A 21,702-nucleotide genomic window follows, 5' to 3' on the forward strand; every position below is an offset into this window, starting at 1 on the left:
GGGAGGGAGGGAGAGAAAGACAGGGGGGAGGGAGTGAGGGAGCAAGGGAAAGGGGGAGGGAGGGAGAGAGAGAGGGAGAGAGAGAGACAGGGTGGGACGGAGGAGAGAGACAATGTGTGAATGAGGGAGAGGGGGGGGTAGTAAGGAGAGAGAGTGAATGAGAAAGAGAGGGAGAGACAGAGAGAGAGAGAGAGAGAGGGGGGGGGGGAAGAGGAATGATAGAGAGGCCACTGTTTAGTTGACTAGCATTTAATGGTGAATAAGAGGGACGCACTTTGGGAAACTGCTCTCAGGTGCATCAGGAGCGCTCACTGCAGTACCTGTTTGTACTTGCGCTGTATCCTGTCCTTCTTTCCGTAGAACACGTAGATCGCCCCCCCGGTGGTCATCCTCCAGAGGCGCGCCCACGACCACCTCATTGTACGTGTCGCCGTTGAGGTCAGGGACCGGGGCCAGCGACGAACCGAAACGCGTGTTCTGTCCACGGTCCGTGATCTCCAGCGACCCCTCCAGGATGAATCGGCTCTGGGGAAATAGCAGTCGTGTTAGGTAACAATGCGCTTTTTCAGGACAAGACAGGCATGCACATTGCAACAAAAACACTGACGCAATCGGTCAGACTGACCCACAAAATTTCCTGCTCTGAGTCAGGGCCTTCCAATGAAGGGCTCTCCAATAAATTCCTAAACTTGAAATGAACTCTGATGGCAAAGGGACACTAATCCTTGCATTTACACTGAGTCCCAGAAAGGTGAGTATCCTTGGTTGCATAACTCCACTTTACAGTGGTTTTGTTTATTCTTTGAGCTCATTAAAATACTCCTAATGAAACGAGAATTACAGTAAGCCCCCCGCCCTCTTCCAAGTCCAAGTCTCCTCTCAGGTTCATGTCAAATCCTCAAGTTTAAATTCCATTATCCAATTTGTTTTTAGCAGAAATGTATCCACAGAGGTAATCTGAGTACACCCGCTCATCAGCGTGAAGTGTGTCTGCCCATTAGCAGCGTATGATCACAGAATGCCCGGCTTCTGTTTTTCATTTTATTCACTGAAGTTTAAGCCAGTCGAGTGAGATCAGTTGAAAAATATGCATTCCTTCAAACACAATAACATCCTGGAAGGCAGCAGCTGAAAATGAGAGGACTAAAACGGAAATGCATGATTTAAATTTTGTTTTTGACAAATCTGAAAATGTCACTCTCCTCACTTCTGTTGTCCATCTGCTGTGTGGGACAAATAGAAATATGAGATTTATTCCTTTTCCAGTGGATTCTGGAAGAATGGCAGTTTGGGGAAAGGGGGGGATTGGGTGGGCTGTGTCTCATTCATTTCCGTGACAGAGAGATCAAAACCAGTTGGTTATTATCAGAGAAGAAAGAGAAAGAAGAGAAAAGGCTAGGAAGGGCAGGCCAGGTCAGGGCTGTACAGGATAGCATTATGGGTACTCTGTGATCGGGGATGGAACCACCGGTGGTCACTGGAGGTGGTGACTCGGCCAGTAAGGGTAGCCCCTGCTCCTCGCTCTCCAGTGGTGGGAGCCAGGTTCTTACCTCCCCCAGTCAGCTGTGCCGCTGCAGCCGGGAAAGACCAATAAAACCCTCTGTGGAGGGGGGTACTGCGTCGTCTCGCGACCGCCAGGAATTTCAGCTCTCCTCTCCCCCGCAATTTCCCCCATTAAGAGCTTTTATCCAGGGCCCCGCGGCCCGCGCGTTTGAAGGGCTAAACGGTTCCTCGTCTTCGCCCGGCGCTTCGTTGCCTAATGAGGGCGCTCTGCTGGGGCGAGCGCGCTCTCATTTGATCTGCCCGACAGGTGCCCAGCGTCTGCTGTCTGCGCCGCTCGGCAGCGTGGGTAATGAGTGCCCGTGAGGAGAGCGCCGAGCCTAATGAGCGCACGTTTTATACAGGCTGATGGGGCAGGAGGGCGGGGGCAGGAGAGTGGGGGCAGGAGGGCGGGGGCAGGAGAGTGGGGGCAGGAGGGCTGGGGGCAGATAGGTGGGGGGGATCGGGGAAGAGACATATATAAGCCCCCAGGGACAACTGAGCTCTCCAGTGATGTCGCGTCTGCCTGTGTGGACCAGTGTGACTGTACCTCCTAAGGGTGTCTCTGTGTCTATGTATGTGTTTGTATATGCTTCTCTGTGTGTGGTGTTTATGTGTTGTGAGTTTACATGCATGCATATGTGTGTCTGTGTGTGTGTGTGTGTGTGTGTGTGTGCGCGTATGTATGTGTGTCCAAGTGTATGTATCTGTTTGTCTGACGATTGTCTGTGCACACATGCCTGTATGTGTGCCTGTCTGTGTTTGAGTGAGTGTGTGTATAGTGTAGGAGCGTCTGTGTGTGTGTGCACTGCGTACCTGCACGGTAACTCTGTAGATGTACACCTTGCCCTTCTCCCAGCCACCGCTGAAAAACATGGGCGCGGCCACCAGGAGGTTGTCCGTCACCCCGTCGCCATCGACATCCAGAGGGGCGATCTCGCTGCCGTAGTACGAGCCGATCTAAGGAGACACACAGAGCACTGGTCAGCACAGCCAGCCTCACACACACACAGCCAGCCTCACACACACACAGCCAGCCTGAGACACACACAGCCAGCCTGTGACACACACAGCCAGCCTCACACACACACAGCCAGCCTGAGACACACACAGCCAGCCTGAGACACACACAGCCAGCCTCACACACACACAGCCAGCCTGAAACACACACAGGCTTACATCAGACACTCAGCATCAGCTTCCTCTGAAGAGTCCATCTGTCCTGAAGAGTCCATTCCTCTACACTTTATTTTTAGAGTCCATTCCTCTACACTTTATTTTTAGAGTCCATTTCCTCACCTCTTATTTGCAGAGTCCATTCCTCTACACTTTATTTTTAGAGTCCATTTCCTCTACACTTTATTTTTAGACTCCATTTCCTCTACACATTATTTTTAGAGTCCATTTCCTCACCTCTTATTTGTAGAGTCCATTCCTCTACACTTTATTTTTAGAGTCCATTTCCTCTACACTTTATTTTTAGACTCCATTTCCTCTACACATTATTTTTAGAGTCCATTTCCTCACCTCATATTTGTAGAGTCCATTCCTCTACACTTTATTTTGAGAATCCATTGCTCCACCTTTTATTTTTAGCCTGGTCTCTGTTATAGGAGCTGTCTGAGCCCGGAGCGAGAGGCTCTGTGATGCACACGACTGCGGGAGCTCGTCCTGATGCGTTCCAGGCTCTGCTGGCTGCTGGGTGCAGACGGTGTCTCTGGGCCTTTGGCCTCCAACAGACCGCGTAATCTTCTGAGAGCGCAGCAGTGCTCATTTTCCTGAGGAATGCTCCGATTCGCCCCCCGCCCCCCCCCCCCCCCACCCCCTCCTCTCTGAGCCTCATTTGGACGCACGCTGTTGTTTTTTCCGTTTTTCAGGTCGAGCCGTCCCCAGGGGCGGTGCTGTTTGCCCGGCGTCCCTGTTTCCATTTAGCGGCTGGGATGGGAAGCACATGGAGCCGTGATGGAAGCCATGTGGACGCGGGCGCGCACCGTCATGGCGTCCCTCGCGTGTGTCGGACGCATTGGGGAGATGCGCTTCACGAGGAGCGCACCACAATTAGCCTCACACTGGTCTAGACCTGTCAGCACCACCCTGTTTACGAATGCTTGGGCTTTCTGATTGGTTGATAGTGTTGTTTATGCACTTGTGGCTACACAAGGCGAAAGCAAACAAATTACTCTTCAGGGGGCTGTATCACGAAGAAGGATTACTGAGTAAGTTGGATGACTGTGTCGCGTGAACCCAAAACCCTCGTAAATGTGGAACATGGACTGAAGTAAAAAGAGCTGTTCTGGGTTCTGGATAACTCAGTAATCTAGCGTTGTGATACTGCCCCAGGATTGGCAAAGGGGAATGCTGTTTCTTTTTCACCACACTGTAAATATCAATTAGAAAAAGTTAAGCTTCAAATTATCACTCGGAATTGCATGTATGTTTATGTGTGTAAAAATATGTGTGTGTGTGAGAGAGAGAGAGAGAGAGAGAGAGAGAGGGAGAGAGGGAGAGAGGGAGAGTGTTTAAATAATTGTTTATAAGTGCGTTCACTGCACCTGCCAGCCTGAGACACACACAGCCAGCCTCACACACACACAGCCAGCCTGAGACACACACAGCCAACCTCACACACACACAGCCAGCCTGAGACACACACAGCCAGGCTGAGACACACACAGCCAACCTGAGACACACACAGCCAGCCTGAGACACACACAGCCAGCCTCACACACACACAGCCAGCCTGAAACACACACAGCCAACCTCACACACACACAGCCAGCCTGAGACACACACAGCCAACCTCACACACACACAGCCAGCCTGAGACACACACAGCCAGCCTCACACACACACAGCCAGCCTGAGACACACACAGCCAGCCTCACACACACACAGCCAGCCTGAAACACACACAGGTATGCGAATGTGCATAAATGTATACATGACAAACATCATGTGTGTGTTTGTGTGAACATATGTGTGTGTGTGAGAGAGAGAGAGAGAGAGAGAGGGAGAGAGGGAGAGAGGGAGAGTGTTTAAATAATAGTTTTTAAGTGCGTTCACTGCACCTGTTGTCCTTTCAGCGAGAGCAGGATGGTCAGGTTGCCGTTGTTCTTCAGGGTGAAGATGATGACTTTTCCCGTGTGGTTGAAGCGCGGGGCTCCGGCCACAAAGAGCCGGCCGTTCTTCGCAGACACCACGGACGTCACTGTGTAACCTGCAGGGTGACAGTCACCGCCTAGATTCAGAAACACCTTTTACTCTATGGTCTAATCATACTGTAGGCATGTAGGTATCATTGGCTACGGGGACTGACAGCGCTGTGTGTCTCTCAGATGGAGGGTGGAGGATGTGATGAGCTTCACCCCTCTGACTGGTGCTGGGGGCCCTGTCGGACACCACGCTGCCTGAATTGCAGCCCCTGAATCAGGGGGTGAGTGCACTCACTTCAGCGACATGTTCCATTACGAACGCTCCCCCTGGTTCCCCAAGCAGTTACGGATTTTATAACACACTACAACTCTTTCCACCCAGAGCTAATATCCCGTTACTTACATTTATGGTCTTGGAAAATGGTCAAATTTTGCTGGAGATAATTTTCCCATTATAGAACATTTGCGTCGTAAAGCGGGGCCGGTGAAAGCGTCGGGCGGGGCCACGGAGGGGCCGGGGCGGCGGAGTGGACCCGCGCGCGGCTACGCGTCTCTCGCTGGCTCTCCCAGCGCAGGCTGGCACCGACCCTCCTCTCTGGGCCTCGCCCCCGCCCTCCCCGGCTCTAGCGGGGCCGGAGCCGCAGCGGCCGCAGGGCGCTGATGGGAAACGCAGTCCTCCGCGCGGGGAGGGTGGCAGGGGCCGGCGCGCTGAAACCGCAGGGCCCTGAGAGAGCCTGACGCACGCGGCGTGAGAGCCAGCCACAGCTGCGGTCGCTCCACAGGAAGGCGCTGACCTCAGCCCCGAAACATGGAACACGCTTGCAGCATACGCCGCACATCGAGCGCGACGTCCAAATTCCTCCTTCCGCTATCCAATAACAGCCTTACATCGTCGTGTCGAATGTGCCAGTTGAGTTCTGCGGTGAAGGTCAGGGAATGGTTCTTCCTTAAATGGTTACTGCTGTTTTGGGGCTAAGGTGATTTAATTTCTTACTTAACCGGTAGTGCTCACTCACCCGATTGCCACTCAGCATTTTTGCCAGGCAAGAGAATTCTGAGAAATCTATTTGGACTATTTTCTATTTTCTTTGAACAGAAAAAACTTTGTTCGCTACCACATTTACCACATTAGCTTTCAGTTCAACCTGCAGGCTATTAAAAAATGAACTGCAATATTGTTTAAATGAGAAAATGCCATGAATGTTCTCCAAGTGTCAGTACAGAGAACGAAAAGTACATGTATTGACAATTTCTTTGTCAATAAAATGTGCACTATATTGTCCTGCTATTAAAAATTATATTCTTACTTGCCTATAACTGAGGAACCTATTATTTAACTTTATTTCAGATGCCATTAGTGAGCTATAACATTTCAAATAGAAAATGATACCAAAAGGTAACCTGCCAAAGTGTCTAGTAAGAGTAATGGAGTTACACGCCACTGCTGAATTCTGCCTGCATTTGTCTGGTGGTGCATGTTAATGTTAACCCCTGCACCTACATATACCCCATTCATCCAGCTGTATGCCACTGAGCTACATATACCCTATACACACGTACCTCATTAATCCAAGTATACCCCACTCACCCACATATACCCCACTTACTCACATGTACCCCACTCACCCACACATACCCCACTCAACACGTGTACCCCACTCACCCACATATACCCCACTCACCCACACATACCCCACTCACCCACATATACCCCACTCACCCACATATACCCCACTCACCCACATATACCCCACTCAACACATGTACCCCACTCACCCACATGTACCCCACTCACCCACATGTACCCCACTCACCCACATATACCCCACTCACCCACATATACCCCACACACCCACACATACCCCACTCACCCACATATACCCCACTCAACACATGTAGCCCACTCACCCACATATACCCCACACACCCACATATTCCCCACTTTCCCACACGTTCCCCACTCACCCACACGTTCCCCACTCACCACATGTACCCCACTCATCCAGGTGTACCCCACTAACCCACATGTACCCCACTCACCCAGATATGCTCCGTGGTTTTTCAGCTCCTCTGGGAACTCATGCAGGTAGGAAGATTTGGGTGGGATGACCTTCCCTTGACGAGTCTCCTTCAGCACCGCGCCGTTCCAATCGTACGCCCCCACCGCCCCCACCAGTATCCCGTCCTGGGGAGAGAGGAGAGAGGCGCACACACACACAGACACACACACACTCCTGTCAGCTCAGTCTGTAGTCTGAGTGTCCCATGCCCTCTGGGAGAGCAGGACAGGCTTTGCGGGGTGCCATCAGCAGGCCGGCCGCCCTTTACGCGCCCCCCACGGACATTTGGCACCGTTCTCTACGCTAACAATTCTGTTTTCTACCTGTTTGAAGAAATATATAGATATATATAACATAAATGAAGGGAGGCCATCTGCTCTACTTTCAGAGAAAGAAAGAGAGAACAGAACAGGCCGAGTGGAATGTGTGACACCTGCATGCTGACATCACACACGTCCCGTGGACCGGCCAGCTGATCCGGGACGCTGACGCGGTTCTGATCGCCTCGTTAAAGGCCTTTCTGTGAGCCCACTTCTGCCAGCAACATTTCACTTAATAGAGGGAACAGAAAGTAGAATTTAATCCTGCCAGCATGGCTCCTTTTTATACCCTGTCTTTTTTTGGGTGGCTATTAAAGCATTTGGGATGTTTCAATGGAAAGTGCTTTTCATGCAAGGCTCTGCTAGCGCTTTCCAGCTCTGAGATACTTTAAAATAAAAGGAGGCAGCTGAAATAACAACACACACACACACACACACATATATGCACACGGTATTATTTTTCGCTCTCACATACGCACACACACACACACACACCACGTAGACTCACACTCACACACATTAAAGGAATACTATCGCTAATGGTGGACAAAGTGTGGGACACAACGTCCCCTCTGCTTTCCAGAGGTTTATTGATATAGAAGTTCACCATGTCTTATTCCTCTACTGGCAAGCAGGGTAATGGTTTGGCTTTGAAGTCCGTGATGATAGCCATGTGAATATATTTGGGGGGATATATGGGGGGAATTCAGCGACCTGCATAAGAGATAATGTCAAGGAGGCATCACTGCCAAGCATGGAGCCTCCATGTTATGGTCATATTTATTGATCCGGACCACCACAGGTGCCAGTGCCTTCGATGTCTGCATCAGCAGCTGTGCAGTGTGATTCTGGCTGCTTTCTACAGCGCTTGGAGTTTTTGTTGGGCATAACGTGGCCCACCCAGGTTTCCAGGCGGTTCCCATGAAGACCTGGACCTCTCCTATGGACCTGTAATGTGTGACTATTCCATATGCCGACCCCAAGAAGCTTTCGGTCATAAACACGATTTCCCCAACAATGTCTGTTGTTTCCGTAGGAATGGTCACCAAACACCACCACCACACCAGCAGAGACCAGAGGAGCGGCTCATCTATTTTTATCCGTGTGTGTGTGTGTGTGTGTGTGTCTGTAGTCAGTCACATAAGGACAAGGCTACATCACCAGGCACACACTACTCCACGATAAAGTAAGCTATTCCTTTGTAAGCGGCCAGGATGACTAATCAACTCCAGAGTGCTCACACCAGCTGTAATCATCCAGCCAAATGTACAGTGCTTCAGGCTCAGGCTCACAACCTCAGCAGAAATATTTTGCAGTTGGACATTTAAACTGGACAGGGGGGGGGGGGGGGGGGGGGTGAGAGAGAGTCCACCGGGGGCCCTATTGGGACTCTACGTGGCTAATTGGAACATTTAAGTCTGCATGACACCACACACCAAACCTGAGCCAGCACTAGTAAACCCTAAATCAAAACTCCACTGTACTGACATACCTCTCAACAGCCAACATTTTAAAAACTTGAAAACTGTACATGTGGAAGGCTATACCTCTGTAGGCTGGGCAAGATTTATTCGCTGACCTGTCCCATTGTGACTGTGACTTTCTCATGGTTTAACTGAGAGTGCTATTGATTTGAAGTGATCAGATTTTTGGTCAGTGCTATGTGAAAAGGCAATGGTCTTGACCAGCCTGTGCTTTGCGGTACAGAAGGTGGCCAATGGGGCATCTGGGCAGGCTTGACTGGGCAGCCATGGAGGTTACACACAATGCCATGTGTAGCTCCATTAAGTGTATGACGGCTAGTATAAACCAATCACAAGACTCTCCTCGCTCTCAGCACAATTGGTGTACATTCGTGACTCATTGGCCACACATAATAGCTCTGTCTACTCTCTGTAGTGCACTTCCACTCTCCACGCACTCACAATTTTCCGCAAATGTGTTCTGTCAGACACATTTTTTCTCAACTCAAATACAATTGGAATGAAGTGAAAAAATAAAAATGTAATGTAAAGGGAACTACATTTCCCACTTGACATTAGCGTAGCCTTGCCTTTGATTTAACGTGCAATAAAGAATGACACTTTCTTGATTTCCACTGGAGACAGCAATGTTACTGCGGTAAACAGCCGTGTGCAAACAGTGAGGAGCAAATGAGTTCCAGAACATTCAGTGCTGCTGGAGAACCCAGAAAGCCTCACTCACTCTGAGACAAGACAGCGAAATAAGCAGCCCCTCCAGCTGCCAAGATCCGCATTCAGCTAATTCATCTGTGCCTCATGCTCCCCCTTCCAATTTCACATATTTCCAGGACATTATCCTGGTCTACGCACATGGCCTGCCCCAGTCTAGCAAATCCCAACATTTCAAAACTCTGTGGTATGACATTTCCATCCTGTGCTGTTACCATTTGTGGTTTATTTGTTTATTCATTCATTTTCTCTCTCGCTCTCTTTCTGTCTCGCTTTCTCTCACACTCACACGCACACACAGAAAGAGAGAGAGAGAGAGAGAGAGAGAGGCCAACTGAACCATAAAAAAGCACAAGAACTCAACTATCTGCCCAACAGCCAGACAGCCCCAATGAGCTCAACGTTGGACAGCAATAAACACAAATAAAAAAGATCTGTTTCACTGCAAGCCGAATCCCATCACTCCTCACTGCCTTACTCCTCCCGGGGGAGTGAGCCGTCTTCTCTCTCACGTCTTCTTGGAAGAGAACGTGGAAATAAAAGCCGGGTCTACCTCGACGGGGGAGGCGGGAGGGACGGGAACAGAGGAAGCCTCAGCTTACAGACCCGGGCCCGGGGCGCGTTGGGGGAGGGGTGGAGGGGTTCGGGTTTTTTGACGGCGCCGGTGCTGAGACTCACCTCCACGATGTGTGAGGAGAAGCCTGCCTGAGACATCTGGAGGCCAAATGACGTCTCATTCTTATTGGTTCCTGCCAGAGGCAAGAGGACATACAAATGACCAAAGAGCTTCAGGAGTATATTCTGTTACAGGATAACAGAGGGTTAGAGGGCTATAATGCTGGGCGGTGTAGTCCAGTGTAATTGTGTCCAGTGCACTGATGCAGTGTGGTGACATACAACACAATGTAGTGTAAAAATATGCAGTGCAGCACAATGTGATTTAATAATATAGTGAAGTTTCATAATGTACACAGCAATGTAGTACTAAACAGCAGAGGTAATTGGTTTGGATTCAAATATGTTCCTGTGCTCAATTGATCTTGCCTGATGCAACTGAGCCAACCAAGAGGACTGGGTTTGCACTTTTTGAGAGTGTTTCATATGTTCCAATACATCTCACAAGCTCAGTAAAGTGTAGAAAAGTATTTGAATCAAAAACAAGGTCTGCTATATAGTGTCAAATTTGATAGTGTAAAATTTGCTGTGAAGTATAGCGATGTTTTATAATATAAAGACACAAAAGCAACAATGGGATGCAGTACCTTCCAGACTGAAGATCCTTTCACCCAACGCATCAACGATGTCCTTCAAGGCCGACTCGTCCTTGACGTTGAAGAAGTGCTTGTCATCAGGGTCGCTGGCAATGAACTTGATCTCATTCAGAAAGGCCTCAGGGTTGATCCCTCGCCTGTTGTAGTAACCCAGGACCTGGGGGAGGGGGGCGACGTTGAGCCGTCAGCCCTTTGCCACTGTTGACTCATCTCCATCTTACTGAGAAACCCAGCACCGAGGCAGGCTTTAACAGCTCAGCTCAGTCTGGGCCGGACTGGAGACATCGCCCCGGCACCAGCATGCGTCACAGCAGACTTGGGTGAGATCAACCATGGCCTGCCAAACCAAGCCTGGCACCAACCGCAGAACCTGAAGTTACTGCTCATTTATGCCCCTCAGTCATAGCACAGCACCGGGGTAAAAGGAGGTAGACATGGACCCTGGCTTAGAACAACGCTGGGCGATTCACGCACTCATGCACACCGAGCGACTTATATAGGGCATACAGTAAAGCACGGGAGACCAGTAAAGAAGAGGCAGACCCACTAATACGAAAAGAGGAAATTTGGCAGAATTCTACAGTTCTTTGTGAATAGAAAAAACAAAACAAATGCAGTTCAAGTGCTGGCTGGTCTCCTGGCTGTGAGTTTTCTTCCTTCTCACAGGAAGCAGAAGACTGAGACCGAGCCAAAGAAAGCAGTGGGTGAAAAAGAGGGAGCCGGAGAGAGATGGGACTCACGGCGATAGCGTAGCGGGTGATGTCATCTTCCTCGCAGTCCTCGATGACCTTCTTCAGGTCGGGGCTGTCGTGCGACTCTCCGTCCGTGATCACGATCATCACCTTCTTGGCGCCGCGGCGGCCTCCCCTCTTGAACGCCTGCGACCTGCGGGAACGCAAGCGCACGGGAGCGGGTCACACCTCCGCTAGGCTGCCGCGGCTCTGCGCGCGTGTCTGAAGGCCGGCTAGCGGCTAGCAGGGCCGATGCGTCCGTGTGGCTGTGCGGCGTGGAGCCGTGCGGAGGGCGGAGCGTACCGGCCCACGTTGATGCCCAGCGCCGTGTTGGTCTCCTCCCCTCCGCGCTGGTCGATCTTCTGAGCCGCCTCCACCACCTCCTCCACAGAGCGGAAATCATTCAGGTGGAACTCGTGGACCACGTTCTCCCCGTACTGCACGATTCCCACCTGCAGACACAATACACAGCGCAATATCACTGTGCTGTTAGCAACAAGATACTGTAACCCTCCAGTGTTACTGTGTCCCCAGCAATAACATTGTAGTACTACTGTGTCCTTAGCAAGAACAGGCACTATAACATTATAGTACCACTGAGTCCTTAGCAAGAGCAGACACTATAACATTATAGTACCACTGTGTCCTTAGCAAGAGCAGGCACTATAACATTATAGTACCACTGAGTCCTTAGCAAGAGCAGGCACTATAACATTATAGTACCACTGAGTCCTTAGCAAGAGCAGGCACTATAACATTATAGTACCTCTGTAACCTTATCAACAACAGACACACTGTAACTATACATCACCACTTCGTCCTTAGCAACAACAAACACACTGCAGCAGACAGACCCAGACGCACCTGTATCTGGCCTGGCCCAATGTAAAACTTCTTCAAGATGTTGATGAGGAAATTCCGCACTTCAAACCAGGGGTAGATGGAGTTGGATCCATCCAGAACAATCACAATATCCATGTAGGTCTCACACCCTGTTGTAAACAACATCAGAATAACAGCTGCATGTTTGCACTGTGTATACATTCACAGAGCTCTGGAAGTGAAATGGAAATGTTTCACTGTGAGAGAGTGAAAGTGTAGAGGGCTGCTTTACTCTGGAAGGCGGGAGCGATGGTCCGGGAGAACCGGAAGCTGGAGTTGATTCTGGAGCAGAGTCCAGTGCTGTAGTAGGAACTCCCACACTCATACGACCAGAGAGGACCACAGGCCTGGAACACACAAGAGTACGCTGAGTATGTGTGCGTGTACACAATATGCACACACAAGAGTACGCTGAGTATGTATGCCTGTACACAATATGCACACACAGGAGTACGTTGAGTATGTGTGCGTGCACACAATATGCACACACAGGAGTACGTTGAGTATGTGTGCGTGCACACAATATGCACACACACACAAGTGTATGCAAATATACACACACATGGAAATGGATACACATACATTTAGTACACAATGACCGATACAGTGAGCTCCATAACTTTTGGGACAAAGTCACTTTTTCTTGATTTTGCTCTGTACTCAACAATCTTCACAATTCACGTAAAAGTTAAGATTTTCAGCTTTTATTACAGATAAGATATTCAAATTTTATATATTTGGATTTCATCATGTAGAAATTATAGGATTTTTACACATAATCCCCATATTTCATTGCACCATAACATTTGGAACAAATGGCTCCACAGGTGTATCTCATTCTAATCAGGTGTGTTCAATCGCTACCTGAGTGCAGGTATATAAACATGGACACGCATGCACGCACACCAAATTATATATCAGCAAATAAGTCCACAAATATGGATCATTAGAGAACAGACTTTTCTTCTACCACACCAGCTAATATATCCAGCTATTGGTCTTCGCCAAAGGTCAATCAGCCAATCAGGCAACTCACCACAAAGCTGCTGTCTTTAGGATTGGAGGTCAGTGTCATTCCCAGCCTCATTTTGTCCTTTCGCTCCGACACATTGGTCAGGGATATCCTTCCTTGAGAGAAAAAAAAACAGATAAATAGCAAAACAGTAAAACAAAAAATGAAAGAAAAATAAGTAAGATTCTGTACAACATGCACAGCTTTTGTGGACGCCATTCAGAGCAGTATTTCAATTTTGAAGAGTGACACCATCTACCCTCGAACCTACGCTCAAACCTACCCTTGAACCTACGCTCAAACCTACCCTCGAACCTACGCTCAAACCTACCCTTGAACCTACGCTCAAACCTACTCTCAAACCTACTCTCAAACCTACGCTCAAACCTACGCTCAAACCTACCCTCGAACCTACGCTCAAACCTATCCTCAAACCTACCCTTGAACCTACTCTCAAACCTACACTCAAACCTACCCTCGAACCTACGCTCAAACCTACCTTTGAACCTACGCTCAAATCTACTCTCAAACCTACGCTCAAACCTACTCTCAAACCTACGGTCAAACCTACCTTTGAACCTACGTTCAAACCTACCCTCGAACCTACGCTCAAACCTACCCTTGAACCTACTCTCAAACCTACGCTCGAACCTACGCTCAAACCTACCCTTGAACCTACTCTCAAACCTATGCTCAAACCAACCCTCGAACCTACGCTCAAACCTACCCTTGAACCTACTCTCAAACCTATGCTCAAACCTACCCTCAAACCTACGCTCAAACCTACTCTCAAACCTACGCTCAAACCTACTCTCAAACCTACGCTCAAACCTACGCTCAAACCTACTCTCAAACCTACTCTCAAACCTACCCTCAAACCTACACTCAAACAAACTCTCAAACCTACCCTCAAACCTACGCTCAAACCTACTCTCAAACCTATGCTCAAACCTATGGGCAAGACATACAGTTAAGCAGGCACTGTGTGTGTGTGCGTGTGTGTGTGTGTGTGTGTGTGTGCGTAAGCTCGGCGTACATGCGTGTGTCTATGATGTGGTATATCACCCACGCTATTGTGTCTGTCCTACAGCACAAGGCAGATGTCTGTCCTTTGAAAGATTATGTGTGATTCCCAGGAGTGCAATACGTACTGCATGTTCCACCATGTGGAACTAAACGTAAACTGTACAACATGTGATGTCAAATTTTAAGGCAAGTACAGATGTACTTTTCTCTTTTTTACAGTTTATCAGTGGCTCCCCCAGGGGTATGTGTGGATTCATAGCTGTGTGTCACGAAAAGCTGAAATCCTCTATAGATGCGTGAGCCAGCAGGTAAAGTAAGCTCCGCAAGATATGTTGTGATCTGAAATATGCCAATCACCCATGTTTGCTTGGGGAGCAAAATTTGTAAGTAAGACCGCTGGATAAATGTTGAGAATGCCAATAAGCCACGTAAGTCTGAAGTGGGACAAACAGGTAGTTATCCGGGGGGGCATACCAGCATCGTACAGCTGCTCTTTACTGTGTGAGCTGGTCTTTTTGGACCACAATAATGCCGCATCTAATATTACATTGTGTAAACTACCGTGAATAGGCTGCAAGGCATTGTGACGTAGCAGTCAGAGATGAGAATCATGGGAATTGTCTGTACTCACAGATATTTTATATGTTGCATTGACAAAATTCTATGCAATCTGATGATATAAGATCCAGGCAAGAGCAGAGTCTTGCTTTGAGGAAGGCAGTACCTAGGTTGAGTCGGGAGCAGTTGCCATTGGCCTTTCCGTTTATCGGGCATCTGTAGACATCACCAGTCTGGAGTGTCCCACTGGTTTCAGACGGTGCCCCAACCAGCAACCTAAAAAGTCCCAACAGTTAAACAATTCACTTGTGAAGGAAAACGAAAAATGACAGGGGTAAGAAAGTGGACCAAGCTGAATCAAAGAGCCAGTCATTGCCCCAATAACAGAAGAGGCTTAAGTACACTGAGCTTTGAACAGGACTGCACTGAATATATGCTACAACCATTAGCTGGGCCATTGCCAGCCGCTGCCCTGGTGAATCAGCATTGGAGAGCAGTGTTGGCACAGTGCTGGCATGGGGCTTACAGTGTCCCTGGTCTGCGTCTCCTCTGATTGGTTGCGCCCTCACATAAACAACAGGGCTGTGCAAGGCCCTGGCCCCAATGCTGAGCATTATAGGAAAGCGTGTGTGGGAGAGGAGGACTGTGGTCAGACAAGCCCCCGGGAGGTGCAGATTCCTCCGGTCAGCTGCCCACGCAGGCCTGCGAGGAGGAGCAGAGAGCCCACGCTCTCAGAACTACGCTTCCCAGCTGCTTTTAACATTCCTGTCAGTCTCAATGTTTGTAATGATCTGCAGGGTAAACATTAGCAATGATAGAAAACACAATGAGAGAAACAAAAAAAACATCGCCGGCCAGATGTCTCTCAAACATAACTCGCCGTAGTGCAAAATACATTTTCTGGTTGCTTCACCGGCTGATACCGTATAAAGAAATGATTTCATAATGGAGTTCTGACACATTGTCACAAGATGTGCAGAATGCAATTTATTTGCAAAACAAATGATATCACTGCACAGTTTAGAACGGAATGTTACAATCTGTAGATTATTTTTTATGCTGGTACATACGGTAGTGAACACGGATTAGGAAATGAGATATGCACATCACATGTAAACTCCTGCAATCTGTTTGGCTTAAGGTGGCCGTGTTGTTTCGATTAAAAACCTGTAAACATGTCTGAGGTGATATGTACCAAGTATGCATATGACTGGTGGTTAAAATGGATACATTGCTTTTGCAATTGTGGGTAGACTCCATATGGTAAACTCTGCTCATGTGAATTAGAAAAACGTGTGTTATGACAAGGGTTAACTTGTTTTGACAAATGTTTAAGCTTCTGACCCTTGTGATCAACTAGGGATTTTTGATCTGACGAGGTATGTTTGCGAACTCCTTTTGCACTACCAAGTGTCTCGTAAGCCCCCTTCAGAGAGATTAGATATTTGGCAGAGGGCCATACTGTACCTATGCTCTTCTGAAGAACAAAAACAGACCAAGACAAAAGAAACCATTTAGCTTTGGCCAATTATGTGCTGCCCCACAGCACGGTTCAACCACAGTTGGCACTGGTGCAATTATGGTTTGATTCCAGACACTGGAATATGTCAGTACTGTACAAATACCACTTTTTTCCACTTGAGAGCTCTTGTAATGCCCTCATTATTTTGATTGCCCATGCTGCCTTTGGCATTGTCTGGGCTGGGTAGGAGAGGTCGCTTCAGGCCAGTGGTCGGAGAAAGAAGACCATTGTTCATCCGCAGTAGAGACCGGTGGACAACTGCAGGCAATTTAAGGAGGAGCTGCTAAAGCGATCAACGGTGAGCTCATTAAAGCCAAGCCGCAGCCAATGGGACACCGGTGGGGAGGGGGGTTACAGCACTCAATGTAACAGCCATAACATAACGTGAAGCCTCCAACAGACCGGAGCAGGGCCTGAAACCGGATTTGTAGGAAAGTTATACCATGGCCGTGTGTTTAGACGTGCTAATGCATTTCACATGCGCAATTTACGAAAAAAAAAAAACGCCGCTGTGTGCTGTCAGGCCACAACCTGAAACCTCGGCAGGCTAAACGAGCCGGCTCGTCTCTTCCGAGAAGCTGTTTCTCCTCATGCTCCGCTCACGCTCCCGGGATCTGTGTTCCACGGACACGCGCGGCAGTCCACAGACACGTTCCCTCCGTCTGATCAGCCCCCGGAGCCGAAATCCAACATGCAGCTTCGACAGCCCAGAGCACATTAATCCAATCACCTGTGGAAACAGGCTCAGTCAAAGGTGACATTTTTCCATGTCGAAGCGCCTGTGGGTTTATTAGTTCAGCCTGATTGGGCCCGGCGGTGATTGATTACTTCATCCTTTCAGTTCTGGTTCCGTTTCAAACGGCAGGCCCCCCCCGGCAGACTTCAGAGTGAGCATTCAAAAGCCTACAGGCCTTTCAGGAATTTGATTTTGGGGCGAATGTAGCCGCCCCGGCACGAGTGGCATATCAGGGCTCCGGTCCAGAGGTCAGCTCCCCACGGGAGGCTGAAGATGATAACTGGAGAGACTCTGCGCTGTGAGGCACAGAGTCAAGTGTCACAGCGGAGACTCCGGGAGAAGCACCAGCTGTGTCCCACAGTGCACTGCGGTTGGGCCGGACCAGAGCACAAGTGGCATCCCCGAGCAGCCAGACTGCAGGGAAAACCGCACGGTCCTGGACGGGGCCCGACCCAGAAAACTGCACATTCTCCCGACCGCTGTCCTCAACTGCTGCAGGACCTGCCGAAACGTGCAGATGTTTCTCCACGGATCACAAACAGCCAATGAGCACTGTGGAACGCTCTCCGCGTTTCGCCCACAAACAAATAAATGCTATTGTCCTGCATGAGCCTGAGGCATTGTCTAGAAATTTAAATCATTGCTAAAAAAATATTTTCAAAACAGACAGAATGACACAATTTAAAAAAATATATCCACAATCCACAAATGCCAAAAGCTAAGTTCCACTATGTCCTCATCTTTTAGTCAGCCTCTCATGGGGAACCTGAGGTCCTTCAAAAAAAAAAGAAAAAGAAGCCAAGCCTTCCTCGCTTTAGCAGAATCATTTGAAATTCCAGTCTGACCTGGTGCACTGCTTTTGTGCTCTACCGCTGGAATGCTAAATGGTGACTGTTAGTAAAATCAGCCCTCTCAAGGTGGAGTGAAAAATCTGAGAAAGTTTGGCCAGGTCATGCATATTGTCAGCCAGCTGTCTGTTCCTGTGGGCTAAGTCAGGAACCATGTACATTTAAATTCCTGAAGGAAAAAGATATTCTCCAAAGTCAAATTCCTCTAAAAGACAGTGCCATTGTAAATCAAATGTGTCTTAAGCCTTGGAAACAGATGGTCCTGCTTGCTGGCAATATTCATTTATTGCTTTCTTCAAAAACCCATAAGGCAATTAACTTTGTAATGAAGCAATATACAGTCAGTTAGCACTTTATTAAGTGTTTTTTGAGGGAAGATTTTTGTGTTAAAACATTGTAACAAGGCCATTGTAAACCTATCTTCCTATCATTGAAAATGGCTCACATTGACTCACCACTGCCTGTGATTATCAAAATATTCAGTTGATGGACCGACACTGTACCAAAACATTTTAGAGCTGTACAGTAATTCAAGCTCATCGGTTGAAAATTGGTTCTAATTGCCACAGCTAATGGTGTGTGTGGGGAGGGGTTTCAACGTCAGCGCATTTCAGCCACTGCATATCACTGTTGTAATGCCTTACTGTCACCTGTTACGGTTACCTTCCGGTCAGCTTCGACCAGTCTGGCTCTTCTCCTCTAACCGCTCTCATTAACCATGCGTTTCTGATCACAGAAATGCTGCTCCCTCGGTGTTTTTTGTTTCTCACACCATTCTCTGCAACTCTAGAGACTGTTGTCCCAGGAGATCAGCAGTTTCTGAGATACTCAAACCACCCTGTCTGGCACCAACAATCATTCCATGTCACTTAGATCACATTTCTTCCCCATTCTGACATTCTGAAAAACACCTGAACCTCTTGACCAGGTCTGCATGCTTTTAGGCATTTAGTTGCTGCCACATGATTGGCTGATTAAATATTTGCATTAACAAGCTGGTGTACAGGTCTACCTAATAAAATGCTCACAGAGTGTATATAGGGCAAAATGTATCAACAAGATCTCTTTCCCAGATGTAACCAGTTGTAACTGCAACCAAAATACAGGATTAAATTGCCCTTCAATAAGCAAGAAAAATAAAACCAAAAAACAGACTGAATACCTATGAAGTCAAGAACATTCCTCAGCCTGGAAAGCTACAGTAGAACAACAGTTTTAATCAAGGCTTTGATCGGATGCACAAGAGGCGGGATGCTAGTAAACCAGCTGTTAAGCACGCAGGGGGAGTTTCCGCTGGCTTACCTGCAGTTCAAAATGGCGAAACATTTGACATACCAGACCGCTGAAATTCCCAGACTGCCACAAGACGGTAACGACTTCTGATAAATCCTAAATTCAACAACAGGAAGAGCGTGGGCAACCGCGCACAGGGCTCAGCGGGGGGCGGGGGCGGGGCCGGATGGGAGGCCGTGTCACACTGGCTTTTAGGGGATTTTACGAGGGGTCGGCAGGTGCGGCAGACGGTTAGTCATAGTCCGTGGGGAAGAGGGGCGCTGACAGCGCCGTGGAGGGCCGACCCTGTTCCCACACTTGGTCCTGTTGTGGGGTTTTAATGCAGCTCACCTCACCTCAAACAGAAAGCAGCCACACCTGAGCAGAGAGATATACGGCGGGTCTGAAATGTTACGAGGGAAACGTTGTTTTCACACTTCAACTGGGCACATAAATCAGCGAGGCCTGCGTTAATGGGAAATTGAGTGTGCCTGAAGGAGTATATCAACCATAGAGTGTGAAATACGGACAGGCAGCCATTTTCATATATCGTGTGCTGAGGTCCCAAAAATAAACCACAATGAGCCTTACACAGGCTTAATTTCTCAACACCACTTAGTCTCAAACAGCACATGATCCCGTTTCTGTGTGAGACATAGAGTATTTAAAAGCATTAACAGTTCCCCCCACCCCCTCCTCATATTGACTTGGGAAGGAAACTATGAAGCAGGTATCTGGGTCAGTAGGCAGGCAGTTCTGTGCCAGTGTTGGGAGTTGGGGAAAAGGAGAGACAGGTTTTCTCATGCTGCTCTTAAAGGAATTGCTCTGCATTATTTCCTCGATCCATTTCTTTCTGCCTTAATTGAAATGCTTTGGCAAAACAATTGTACTTATTTTCATGCCAAGCTCCACTTGGGTCTGGATGATAATTTGAAAGAGAATTTGAGACACAAAGAGCAAGGAGTGGGGTGGGGTGGGGTTGTGTGTGTGTGTGTGGGGAGAGGTGGGGAGGGGTGGGGTGGGGTTGTGTGTGTGTGTGGGGAGGGGAGGGGTGGGTAGCGTGTGTGTGTGTGCATGTTTGTGTGTGGGGTGGGTAGTGTGTGAGTGTGTGTGTGGAGGGGTGGGGTGAGTAGTGTGTGTGTGTGTGTGTGTGTGGGGTGGGTAGTGTGTGAGTGTGCGTGGGGTGGGGTGGGTAGTGTGTGTGTGTGTGTGTGGGGGGTGGGTAGTGTGTGAGTGTGCGTGGGGTGGGGTGGGTAGCGTGTGTGTGTGTGTGTGTGTTGGTGTGGGTGAGGTGGGGTGGGTAGCGTGTGTGTGTGTGTGTGTGTGTGTGGGGTGGGTAGTTTGTGAGTGTGCGTGGGGTGGGGTGGGGTGGGTAGTGTGTGTGTGTGTGTGTGTGTGTGTGTGTGAGAGTGTGTGTGGTGTGGTGGGGCTCCATGGGCTCCTCGGCTTCACACAGTAAGCTGGGTCAGCTACAGCTGCCAGCACCCCCCAATAAAACACTCCCTGTGGCTCAAACTATTACAGTTCATTTAAATGACGGAATGAATCAAAGGGCCCTGTGCTGATCTGCAGGACCAATCAGAGTACCTCCAGCAGAGACTCTTCTGAATCATTATTACATGCCACTCATCCGTACTGGGCCAGCTCTCAGTCTGGATCTACCAACCTTGGGTTGCTTTGTTTTTAAAGAATGGCATTTGTGTGTGTGTGTGTGCCTTTACTTTTGCTCTCGACTCATTTCAATGTTTAATGACTATCGAGGACAATAGCAACATTAAGGTACAACCAAATAAACACTGTTTCAAGTTTTCTTTGTTATGATTATGAATATGCGTTCCGCACATTTCATTGGATTGTCAATTGTTTGTACTGGCAAGTAAGGCCCTTCACCTGGCAGATTAGAGTGAGAAGTCTTGGATGTCTGAGTAGCTTTGTGAAGGTCCTGAATCATTCAGGCTCCAGGTCCTGTAAAGTAGGTCACAGGGAGAGCCAAGCCTGAATTATACGCTCCAGGCCCTCACCGCAGAGACTGGTCAACCGCTGGTTCCTGGGCAGAACCGCTGGGAGTTCAGTGCGTCCGCTCTGCACTCTGCAGTAGCACTTCCTCCCCGTGAGCGAATGGAGAACTCACTGACAGCCAGTCCGCTGCACCCATAGGTCAACAGCAGCTACAGCCACGGGACAGCAGCCAATCAGCATTCTCCTGGGCCAACGGCAATCAGCCAACTATTCAACACAAACACGCATACACACACACGCACATACACATACAAACACATCACACACACACACACACACACACACAGATCCAAATACATACACATGCATGGGTTCTCACACACACACACATGCACAGGTCCTCACACACACACACACACACACACACACGCTCGGGTCCACACACACACACACATACACACACACACGCACACACACACACACACACACACGCACACACACACGCACACACACGCACACACACGCACACACACACACACGTGCACTCACACATGTGCATGCAGTCAGTACTACAGCAGTGTGAGAGTGGGTGCTTTGCCAAGGAGTGAAATATAATACAGTT

The 21,702-nt window shown here is 48.8% G+C and overlaps 1 protein-coding gene across 1 annotated transcript in view; it reads right to left on the reverse strand.

Moving 5' to 3' along the window:
• itga11b (integrin, alpha 11b) overlaps window positions 1-21,702 on the reverse strand; it is a 49,211-nt gene that overhangs the window by 16,338 nt on the left and 11,171 nt on the right. Inside the window, 13 exon segments of the mRNA XM_061221487.1 lie at window positions 313-377; window positions 379-525; window positions 2,356-2,499; window positions 4,608-4,756; window positions 6,732-6,876; window positions 9,942-10,012; window positions 10,526-10,691; window positions 11,275-11,419; window positions 11,569-11,717; window positions 12,130-12,257; window positions 12,380-12,494; window positions 13,184-13,275; window positions 14,910-15,019. Coding sequence (XP_061077471.1) covers window positions 313-377; window positions 379-525; window positions 2,356-2,499; window positions 4,608-4,756; window positions 6,732-6,876; window positions 9,942-10,012; window positions 10,526-10,691; window positions 11,275-11,419; window positions 11,569-11,717; window positions 12,130-12,257; window positions 12,380-12,494; window positions 13,184-13,275; window positions 14,910-15,019 — 1,626 coding nt within the window.

This window comes from Conger conger, chromosome 15 (assembly GCF_963514075.1).
Source record: "Conger conger chromosome 15, fConCon1.1, whole genome shotgun sequence".
In the NCBI taxonomy this organism is placed as follows: Eukaryota; Metazoa; Chordata; class Actinopteri; order Anguilliformes; family Congridae; genus Conger; species Conger conger.